At 34.9% G+C, this 12,774-nt stretch overlaps 1 protein-coding gene across 5 annotated transcripts in view; it reads right to left on the bottom strand.

Moving 5' to 3' along the window:
* Positions 1–871: 871 nt before the first annotated feature.
* The window catches only part of LOC110457109 (sodium/hydrogen exchanger 10-like), a 91,025-nt gene continuing 79,122 nt past the window's right edge, over positions 872–12,774 (bottom strand). For 4 of the 5 annotated variants that reach the window (XM_021508223.1, XM_021508216.1, XM_021508246.1 and 1 more), the window contains 3 exons: positions 12,164–12,193; positions 10,739–10,839; positions 872–5,740 (listed from right to left, as the gene is read on the bottom strand). In XM_021508223.1, the coding sequence (XP_021363898.1) occupies positions 4,165–5,740; positions 10,739–10,839; positions 12,164–12,193 (1,707 nt within the window). In that variant the 3' untranslated portion in view covers positions 872–4,164. The remainder of the gene's footprint in view (positions 5,741–10,738; positions 10,840–12,163; positions 12,194–12,774) is intronic. The other variant, XM_021508239.1, reaches the window with a different exon arrangement.

Below are 12,774 nucleotides of genomic sequence, written 5' to 3'. Positions count from 1 at the left end.
TTGTTTGCATCACCATCGATTGGCTTAAGTTTGTCTTATTTCGCGTTATATAACGTAAAACATGTAATAACACTTTGCATAGATAAATCAACATCGTCATTTACATATAAAATAACAGAACAATTCTTACTATTTACATGTACTTGGCTATGATTATTGTTCTACGTCAAAAACCAAATATATAGAAAGGACGATGCTAGCCTTTAAAACACTACTCAGGTAGTATTGCTAATCACATATAGTTAGCCACGTCAACTTTCTAAGCATATGGACAATTCTTCATATCTTCAAATTCGAAGGGGAGCTATAGCATATAGCATTTGTCAATGATCGTTATCTATCGAACTACATAAAACATTTTTTTGTTTGAAAAATGAAATTCTTTGCCTTTACATTTGTACGTCATTAGGCACCGACTAGAAATAGTCAGTAAAACGAGTCGACACCTTACATACCATTGATTTCTAATCAGTATTCATCACCAATCTGTTAAAGATAAACAACACACTTAAAGATATACGTCATCTGACATTATAATTTTGTACAAAAAGTAATTATTTGATCAATCAGTGTAATATATATTAGGCCATCGTATAGTACTGTAATTGTAATAAGTAGCTCTATAGGGACACCAAAGTTTACATTAACTAATACAATTATAGCTGATTTTCTCTGAGTAAAGTTCATTGTACTTTAACAATGAATATTTATGCCTCAAATGTTGTACAACTTAATGATGTTTTTAGTACAAATAATGTGTGACTGCGTTTTACGTTTCGTTTTAATCATTAACATATTGTAATGACTTTATGCAGTTGACCTATTTTACAATTATGTTTAAACACTGCAACATGCTGTAGACGATTTTAAAAAAAAAAAGATCGCTCGAGTTTATCGGAAATAAATACATTAAATAAACTGAAAAGTTAAGTCAGGCTCTTTATGTGTGGTCTAGTAGTTTTTATGTGGATAGAGAATAGATATCAATACAAATATACCCATTTTCAGAAACTAGCTTCTATTTTAGAAAAGACAATATCGACATTAATTAGTACTCCATTCTTACATTACTTACACGGGTATAATTTTTATGTTCTTTTTGTTTTGTTAAGTCACGAACAGTCCAGAAAATTCGAGAAGAGTTAAACTGAAAAAGGACACAATTATATAAAGCCTGGACATACTGTAAATCGTCAGAAATCCACAATAAATATTAAATGAAAGGTGTGCATAGATATGGTGGACAGGATATTAATGGGACAGGCGTAATGATGAAAGACGGTAAACAGACATTGAAAGCAAACTCATGGAAGAAATAGATTCGACAGAAAAGCAGACGACAAACAAAGGAAACACCAAGCAAGAATATATATATAACATGCATGCATAGATCATGTGGTCGGACAGATGTTAGCCGGACACACAACACCTAAGCGTAAACAAAGTGGTTGTAGATACGATGCAGTTTATGTTTATACCAGGCAAGAATGAGCAATACAGGCAGACATACGTAAAGAATACATAACAGTGGTCGTACAAAAGGTAGACAGACATAACACATATCAGGTATCGTTAAGATGTTTACAACACAAAGTAGAAGGGCGGTAAAGATAGTACAAAGATCGACAAATATATAACCGATGGTCGTATAGATGGCAGATAGACAGACAAGTAACATGCGGTCGTACAGATGGCACAAAGACCGACAAACACAAAACAGGCGGTCGTACAGATGGCACAAAGACAGACAGACACAAAACAGGTAGTCGTACAGATGGTACAAAGACAGACAAACACATAACAGGTAGTCGTACAGATGGTACAAAGACAGACAAACACAAAACAGGTAGTCGTACAGATGGTACATAGACAGATAAACACAAAACAGGTAGCCGTACAGATGGTACAAAGACAGACAAACACAAAACAGGTAGTCGTACAGATGGTACAATGTCAGACAAACACGTAACAGGTAGTCGTACAGATGGTACAAAGACAGACAAACACAAAACAGGTAGTCGTACAGATGGTACATAGACAGATAAACACATAACAGGTAGTCGTACAGATGGTACATAGACAAACACAAAACAGGTAGTCGTACAGATGGTACAAAGTCAGACAAACACATAACAGGTAGCCATACAGATGGTACGTAGACAGACAAACACAAAGTTAGCCGTACAGATGGTACATAGACAGATAAACACAAGACAGGTAGTCGTACAGATGGTACATAGACAGATAAACACATAACAGTTAGCCGTACAGATGGTACATAGACAGACAAACACATCACAGGCGGTCGTTAAGATGGTACAAAGACAGACAAACACATAACAGAAAGTCGTACAGATGGTACAAAGACAGACAAACACATAACAGGTAGTCGTACAGATAATACATAGACAGATAAACACATAACAGGTAGTCGTAAAGATGGTACAAAGTCAGACAAACACATAACAGGTAGTCGTACAGATAATACATAGACAGATAAACACATAAAAGTTAGCCGTACAGATGGTACATAGACAGATAAACATAAAACAGGTAGTCGTACAGATGGTACATAGACAAACACAAAAAAGGTAGTCGTACAGATGGTATAAAGTCAGACAAACACATAACAGGTAGCCGTACAAATGGGACAAAGACAGACAAACACATAACAGGTAGCCGTACAGATGGAACATAGACAGACAAACACAAAACAGGTAGTCGGACAGATGACAAAAAGACAGACAAACACATAGCAGGTAGTCGTGCAGTTGGCACAGAGACATCCAAACACATAGCATGTAGTCGTACAGATGGCACAGAGACAAACACATAACAGGTAGTCGTACATATGGCACAAAGACAGACAAACACAAAACAGGTAGTCGGACAGATGGTACAAAGACAGACAAACACATAACAGGTAGTCGTACAGATGGTACAAAGACAGACAAACACATAACAGGTAGCCGTACAGATGGCACAAAAACAGACAAACACATAACAGGTAACCGTACTAATGGTACATAGACAGACAAACACATAAAAGGTAGTCGGACAGATGGCACAAAGACAGACAAACACATAGCAGGTAGTCGTACAGATGGCACAGAGACAGACAAACACATAGCAGGTAGTCGTACAGATGGTACAAAGACAGACAAACACATAACAGGTAGTCGTACAGATGGTACAAAGACAGACAAACACATAACAGGCAGTCGTACAGCTGGTACATAGACAGACAAACACATAAAAGGCAGTCGTACAGCTGGTACAAAGACAGACAAACACATAACAGGTAGTCGTACATTTGGCACAGAGACAAACACATAACTGGTAGTCTAACAGATGTTCAAAGAAAGACAAACACATAACAGACGGTCGTACAGATCGCACAAAGACAAACACATAGCAGGAAGTTATACAGATGGTACATAGACAGACAAACACATAAAAGGTAGTCGTACAGCTGGTACAAACACAGACAAACACATAAAAGGTAGTCGTACAGATGGTACATAGACAGACAAACACATAACAGGTAGTCGTACAGATGGTACATAGACAGATAAACACAAAACAGGAAGTCGTACAGATGGTACAAAGACAGACAACACAAAACAGGAAGTGGTACAGATGGTACAAAGAACGACAAATACGTAACCGGTGGTCAGATAGATGTAACATAGACAGACAAACACATAACATGCAGGTACACGGACGCTTGACAGAGAAAAAACACAAAACACTCCGTCGTTGTGGTGACAAATATATTAAATACAGCATACTGGCGTGCAGATTGTCAATGAAGGGACACAGACAAAAACATAACAGGCGAACGTTCAGCTCAGCTGCTGGTAGAGTGACTTTGACACAAATCATAGCAGAAAAAGGTATACAACGATAAAAAAAAACATCCATCCAAACATAAAAAAGAGTTTTGAGGGATAACGACACTTAAAAATGGAAGTAATGGTAGATAGATAATATACAATAAAAATCGATAGACTGAGAATTTACACTTCCCGCTCCTTTTTACAAAACTGACTTCAATTAAGTTAAATCAAGACTGATGTTGTACAGAGCGGAACAAGTTGCATGAAATACAATTTTACTGATGATGCCATAAAACAAGGTTTGTTTTGCTCCTTAATTTACTTTCTATAGCTTGGTATCCATGGTTATACTGGATTTGTTTACGTCGCTATCCATGGAGGTGTTGGTTACACTATCGGTTCCGCTGATCTCCGGGATTTTCTCCATCGGGGTTGGGCCACAGCCGGCCTGCAAGCTTCCGACATCGTCATTCAATGAAGTGTTTGATACGCTAGTTGACACACTGTCCGTTCCACTAGCCTCTGGAATTCTTTCCATCACAGGAACATAAGAGGATGTTAAAGAGGACGACTTTCGCTCTAACGCAAAATCACGTTTACCCAATATGTAAGACGCTAGGTCTTCATCCAAGTCTGACTTGCGACTGTCTAAAAAGGGAATTTCAGAAGACACACTAACAGGACAACTAGGGCCACTGACAACATGCTCAAGCGCTTTCACTTGTTTATTTTTATCTGTGATATGTTCGATATCAGTAATAGGTGGTAATGATGCATCAGGCTGATTTACTCCCTCTTGACTCTCCAAATTCAATTCTCTGGAACATAGGGATGTACTTGATTGAGGAGCCGTCATGGAAAGTGATGACGGAGTGGTCGAACGAGAATCAGAGTAGGACTTGGAACTATAAGACCCCGACGGTCCACTATAGGATCCGCTTATTTCAACTGAAGCGCTATCAGAACTCATTGTTCTTGAAGACAGTGTCTCCCGTGTGACGGAGGATATGCTGTCGGATTCTCGAGTACCAGTTGACATGCTGCTCTGTCCATTTCCTGATGACACACTCGCTAGTCTACTATCTTCTGAGGTGTGGGTATCATAGGAGTTAGTATCCATACTGTGTGTTTCAGACGAAAAACAGAGCGGAGCTATTCCCGACTCGTCTGTTCCAGATCTACTAGCCGGGTCACGTCTATCAAATATACCACTGTTCAAATATGATGATGAGCCAGTATCAGAGTCACGATGTGATGCCTTTTCTGAGCCGGATGAGACATGTGATAATCGACTATTACCAACGAATGTCGCCCTGTCATTGCGATGGTCGTTGCTCAAATCGTCTTGATGTGGAGTTCCAGGCGAATGAGTGCCTGATTCATTTACTCCGACTCTCGCATATCCTGAACATTGTAATGAATTTTTAGTTGAAAAATTTGTGGTAGATTCCGACGGTTGAGTGTCATCTCTGTGATACACAGAGTGTATACCATGACTCTCAATGTGTTCAGATGGTATGCATTTCGATTCGTATTTATCCGATGGCTTGGTGCTTGACCTGCGGACTGAGGACTGGGTGTTGAAGGTAATTTCATCATCTGGTTCATTGGTTTTCCTATATCTCCAGGACGGTTCATGGTAGGATACACGTCTTTTGGAGAGTTCATCTGTTCTTTGCAAGTTTTCAGGTTCATAACAAATGCAGTTTTCAATTTCAGCTCCACATGATTTACATGTGGCTTGACCACTATCCGCACTACGTGTCCAAATAGGATACATGTGTTCTTCATTTATATCTTCGCTCTCAGAATTTTCCAATCCGTTTCTCCGAAAACGCCGCAGAGGCCTGGTCTGTATTCGTCCTGGCGTAGAGGCTCTTGCTCCGAGAGGATAACATTCCCTATGGAGACAAGATTTAAAACAGTTAAACAAATACGGAAAAGGATTACTTGATATTAGTCCCACATACTGTTCGTGTATTGCAAAAATGACATGCCAATCATACAATTAGTTGCCAACTTTTAAACTATTAGTTAATTTTCATCTAGCTTGTTATTGTTAAAATGCTTCGCATGCAGTTTGCATATCCATTCAGAAGAAGTCAAAAGACTTACCTGAAAGTACGACTTGACCGTTCAAATGAAAAACAATAGAATATTTGCGGTTCTCGTGCATCAGGAAAGGCCATGCCAAATAAATGGATTTACCGCAGATGATGTAGTGTAAGCTTAACCAATAACGCATTTGTAACATACGTATCGTGAATGTAAATGCATTACTTGGGGTCATCGTCTTTTTTCGTGCTTTGAATCCACAACATAACATGGTTTGTATTCCATAACAGTTAGCTGTCTACCTACGCCATATCCCAGGTTAACAGGCAAAATCCACGTCACCATATTAAAATGTTTTCGAGGAAATACATATTTTTTATCAATATTAAGAGTAAGCTTTTCAAATTCAATAAACGACTTTGATAACAGTTGCACGCTTTCATAAACTGAAATTAAAATATCTAGAAGTTTATTTACATTCGGAAAATAATTTGATGACAAGATCAATTTTGTAAACTATAAAATTTAATGTATTGAAACACAAACCAACATCATTACATTTTACAAGGACAGAAAAAGAAAGTTACAACAAACAAATCATAATAGAGCAACACGGATGTATTCTCGTGAAATAAGCAGGCCACAAAACGTTAAATAGGTAAACCGTAAGCTTGAATGCACAAAGCATACAAATCATCATCATGATCCGAATAAAGTCTTTTTATCAAGTCAGATTTATCTGTTTAAGCATTAAGAAAGTTTAGCTTTACATAAAATATGCGTCCAATATATAGTCGACTCCAAACGTTTCGCTGACTGGTTAATGATCCGTTGTTTAAAACTTCGTCAATATGACATTTCAGATTCTATCTAGGGACAGTTTCTCTTGATGATAGTGACAGGAGTACAAATGGTACCAGTCAGCGAAATGTTACAAGTTTATATACCATAGCTGTACCATGAACTTCAATGTTATATATCGTATATTCAACCATCTGAATAGGTTTCTGTAATGGATTTTTTCCAGATAGGCTACTGTTCAATTTTTTTCTAAAATAACTAAAAAAAAATCAAAGATTAATCATTTTATCCAAATCATTATAAATTTAACTAGCTTAGCATCACAGATAAATTAGATAAAAAAAAACAAAAAACATATAGAATACAAGTGAGATAGGCCTAATCTCATATAGACATTATATAGACAAAAAACCCACTTCTTTAGTTCTGTCGCTCTTTTGTAGAATCTCTTAGCTGACGTTTTATAATATTTGGATCGTACAAATGAAACCAATATAAGAACTACTATGTCCGAAAAAAATCAATCATATTTTTGTGTAACGAAGTAATTCTACAACGCAAAGCGGCAAATGGTTCCAATAAATTTATCATCAAGAGATATTTGATAGAGCTTAAATATCTCGCTGATTTATCATTTTTGTTTATTTGACTCACTCGTGATTTATAGTTTAAATATTCGACATTCCGGTATTATTTATGCATTAAAGAAATGTTGGTCTCTGTGGAGTATAACATATATATAGAGAGAGAGATTGGTAGCTGTTTAAATGAGACTTAGTATTATACATTGTGTTATATTCGTTTGTATGGGAAAAATATACCAACTATTGTCATAACTATGATCATTAAACTGTTTGTCAGAAAACAAATTATTTGAAGTGGAAAATCAAATGCTTATTTGTTCGCTATTACCCAAAACTGATCGAATGGAATGATTTTCAGCTATTTCATAACGATCTATTGAATGATGATTTCCATATTTTTACAAAATACAACGTTATCAACATGAGATTTGTACTATTCCTGCCAGGATAAAATTGAAATTTGAAATTATTCTTAACCTTATTTCGCATATATTTTATGACTAAGTGTAATTGTTATCAAATGGATATGATAGAGGTAGAAGGTGGGCTCATTATTTAAGGGCTTGTTTTCTATTATGATTTTAGTAATACGTCAGTGTCGCTCTGAATGTTCATGGGATATCTAATGTCTTTACTATAGCGCTTTGAATGGAAAATTTACCCTTAAATCCTTATATTAATATTTTTAAAGATTGTCTTTGTACAGGACTATTAAGATATTATAACTATATTTAATAAAAATGAAAAAAATCCTACATGTCAACAGAAGTCTTCTGCCAAAAATGAAATGTGATTTTTTGTAATTCGTTGAAAACAAATAAGATGTCTTCATTAAGCTATATTAACTTAAGCTATTTGAAGGTCGTCTGCAATCCTGCATACGGAATGTAATATATGTTCATTTATGTGATATAACAATGTTAACCAACGAAGAAAACGGCTACACTGAATATTGTTTGTAAAAACGACGTTCATTCTTGTATGCATCAGTGCGGCAAGATAGCTTTGGCCTTTTACTTTTAACGATATCATGGTTTCATAAACGTAGAGTGTAAAGATTTAACAACAATATATTTAACAAACATTACTAATCGAGGGGTCTCTTTATGTGATGGTAATAGTCTCTTTATGTGAAATCTAGCGTTTATATACTGGAATTCGGAAAACACACTAAAATAGTAAAATGAAAAAAGCATTAAATAAAAGTAACATAAACCGCTAATCAAAAGCATACAAATTCATTAAATACAACAAAACAAAAAAAAGAAAGATAAAAAAACCCATATCTAGTTAAACTACACATACTGTAAGTCTAGTTTATTAGCGATATTATTTTAGGAAAATCATAGCCAGTGTGCACATTTTAAAAGAAAAAGAAAAGCATTTCGTTGTATATACGATATAGATAGCACTGCCAAATTAATCAAAATAAGATTACCGCTTAAATACATTGCTAAGGATATTAAAAAAATATGGATTATTTCTTTGGAGTAAATATATAAAAAAATCAAATAAACAATGAAAACGCAACATGTAAAATTGAAATAAAGCAAACTAAAAAAAAAGAGCAAAGAAAACTATGCAAAAGAGCTGTTCTATATGCAAAGTTTTTCTCAATACATCAGTTTTTAATAGCATAAACATATCCTGTAACTGAAACAGTCATAACGATTTTCCTATGTGCATTTACTTTTTTGAGAATTAAAATGATCACTAATCGGTATTTAAGGATGAAAAATGGAAATTGTTTTAAAACTTCAATATAATCCGTCCCAAAATAGATGAGAGAATGCTTAACAGCTGTTCAAGTAGCAGAATTTTATTTCAGCATGAATCTGTGAATCCTAATGCTCACTTGTCATATATTTATTCAAATGTTTTGTATAATAAATGTTGTCAGGAAAAAATATGCTATCTTGATATCTACAAAATGTTTCCTTTTAGGATAATTAACAGTGACCTAAGCGATAATTTTAAATACAAAGATATGTAAATATGATTATACAAAGAAGGAACAACTGTGAATTATTTTCCGGATAAAAAATACCGTCAAAAGCTTTTTGGGGTAGAGATTACCTTCACTAGTCATATTTTAGTGAAATTAGGTCAGTTTAAAATGTCTAGTAAAATATATGATGCATGTTCTGTGCATTGATATATCTACACATCAAGCCACTTACAAAAGTATTAAATGCGCAAATGCGCATGAGGTCAAAGACTAAATTAATAAAATTTAGACGTTACTGATATATCATATTGAAATATGATAATTATTATTATATCATAACGTCACACTCACAAATGAGAACTCCACACTGACATATTGTTACATCCCAACAGCACTTGACATCAGACTTTCACATGATTACACCACAATAATACATCAGAAACATTGACACACGAAGACACCAGATGCACAGCACACACGAAGCGACACAGTGGTGAAGCAGTACACTAGACGTTAGGTGCCGATATGTGGAGCAAATCATGCTTATGAAAAATATAATATATAAGATGTAGTGCTTCAAAATGTGCAAATTATGAACTAAAAAAGGGCAACTAAACATTATAATGTTTGCATATAGAACTCAATAATGGGAATACTTTTACGTTTCAGAAGGATCATAAAAGCATACGTTTATATGCCGTCGAATCTATATCAATAGCAAAGTCCTGTTTATAGTGTTATCTGTTAAAGACCCCGAAGTCTCATTGTCAGACGCATGTCATCAAACGGATTCATCATTAAGCTTTGAATATCATTAGATACTGTAATTTATAATGGCTAATCAACATGTTTATTTCTTGATTTAAAATTAAATCTTTTACTCAAGACTTTATCAGTAAGCACTGGATCATGACTGAGTGTCAATGTGCTTCCTTCCATCCTCCGTTGCCTTTACAAAGCTCATAAACTGGCATACTATAAATTCGATCCTACTGCCATATCGTGTCAAGATATAATGTCAATCGTTTCGTCTTGATCACATTACCATATCCTTCCTATAGAGAGTCTAGGGGTTGATATAGTAATCTAGATTACCACTGTATATTACCGTCATAGAACTTGGAAAGGTTCACCCTCGGACGTTTTTAGACTTGCCCTTCCATTACCTATTGTTTTAATTGCGCTGTTGTATTTAACCCTCCTGTTGAAGGGCAAAAAGGGATAATTAAAAAGATTGGGTACGACCTTTCCTGTTATTTTTTTCAGTATTATTTGAACCATAATCCAGATAGGATATAAAAACATTTTACCCTAAATTGACAACATTCAGAAATTTATATTTTTTTCTGGTACATTTGAACAACACTTTCTCATATAACACAACCCTTCTTTCATTGTCGTCTCAAATAAGACATGGCACCTGTGCGTGTATTTATATGCGAAACGTTGCTGAAACACGCCATTTGATCTAAACCTTGTCGTCCTCCTCGTCCCCGTCAGGGCTCACTTGCCTGTTGATGGTACCGTTTGAAGTGGCACTATGTTGTTTGTCATCACTGTTAATCCGACCCTTGTTAAATAGTACTCCAAGACTTTTTGCTTGTTGAACTTTCTGCAAATTGAAACATAAACCATTCATGCATATCAGTATTACATTTTCATTGTAAGATTTAAACAATAATAGATGGATTAATAAAGGTTAATAATCTTTTAAATGATAATCGCCACCAATTCTACATTAACTGAAAACCCATATAATCGTTGGTTACATTGATGTATTAAAAACGGTAATTATGGTTAGTTTTTAAAATGAATTAAACATATGTAAGTATACCAACCGCATTCGCCGAACCATTCCGAAATTCACGTAACAAAACATCACATTAAGGAACAAATCGCGAATTATAATACACAAATCTGAAAACTGCCTGTATATCGATACCTTACTGTAAAGCAATAGCTACTGCAGTCAAGAAAAACAGTTGTGAAAACGAACAATACAATCAAAGAAAGTCACAGACATGTTAAACCCAAGACACATCACCAACTTTGACAGGTGCAAGAAAAACGACACATAAAAAGACAAGTGCAAGAGAAAAAAAAAAAGAAAAAAAAAAAGAATAAATAATATAAATTAAAGTAAGATTAAATGACAAATATCTAACAGGATAATACAAGAAAGTGGTAAAAAAACAATTCTAGACGTACATTGATGTGTAATAAAAATGACTTCGCACGATTCATTCTAGGTAAAAAATTTCAAAGGTCACGTTATAAAATTCAATATTTAGGTGAAATAGAATATCAGAAACGTTAGAGTAAGTCACGCTATGTACATAGCAATGTTTACTAAGCGAACTTAAAACTGTCCATATCGATTGATATATTTGTTACTTTAACAGAAGTGTACCTTGTCCTATAAATTAAAATAGGCTATTGCTTAGGAGGATTCGTTAATTTAATATAATTTATGTGGAAACTAATGAAGTTTTCTCCAAAATACAGTACATTCATATCTATAACTGTATAGTGTATCATACAATACGACTTTATCGTTATTTCGCCGTCAATGATAGTTTGAATAGTCACAAGCCACTAAGAGATAATTTACAATATTTTCTCGCACATCTTAAGTCTACCGCAACGTCCTTTGAAAACATTAAGCAGCCTAGTGTCGACATGTCCTTACACATAACTAGGTACAGACATGTGGGTAACTGGTTAATACGACATCACTTTTGAATTATCAAAGGTCAGTATCAGTGATACTTTTTTATTGTTATTGTAAGTATTGTCATATGTTGTTGGAAGATATTTCTTGTTAAACACAAACACATATATCCACTGAGAGCCATGTTGTTAGATGACAAGGTTATAGCACACTCTATCTACAGATACAGAGTAGACAACATAACGACAGGCGACAGTGTCCATACCTGTATTGAGCGTTTGCGTGCAATGTCCTGCTGTAAAACCAAAGGAAGTGTCAGCATTTTGTGAAAGGGTGTGTAATGTTTGAAACAAGCAAACTGGTGTGTTTATATTTTTTATCAATTTTTACTGAGTTAACATTTTATATCGTTCTTTATCAAAANGGGGGGGGGGGGGGGGGGGGGGGGGGCGTTGCACATAGGGTAAGCTTCACGTTTGATAAATATTTCATTGTGGTAAAATACCCTTGTAAACTCTTACACATTTCTCATACATGATTATCATTATGTTTAACCAGGGTCCTTGTAAACCCTTACACATTTCTCATACATGATTTCCATTTTTTAAATCAAGTTTGGCTAAAATCTGATGTATAACGTTATATTTTTCTCACACGGGTTGGCAAAATATCTGTCTACTAATGGCGGTGTCCATGTAGGGGTTTACAGCGGCTCTTGTTATTTTGATTGTCTATTGAACCATTTTCTTTAAAAGCCGTTGAAATAATCAAATAATAAGTTCAACCTACAGTTCACTTCAGCCATTGTTTCATCGGTTCATTCTTTTTTTCCGATGATTGCAATTTTAAATCAATAATAATCGACCACTATGATAA

This window comes from Mizuhopecten yessoensis, unplaced genomic scaffold (genome assembly GCF_002113885.1).
Source record: "Mizuhopecten yessoensis strain PY_sf001 unplaced genomic scaffold, ASM211388v2 scaffold1079, whole genome shotgun sequence".
NCBI classification, from domain to species: domain Eukaryota; kingdom Metazoa; phylum Mollusca; class Bivalvia; order Pectinida; family Pectinidae; genus Mizuhopecten; species Mizuhopecten yessoensis.
The sequence above is the reverse complement of the archived record's forward strand: the minus strand, read 5'-3'. Positions and strand labels throughout refer to the sequence as shown.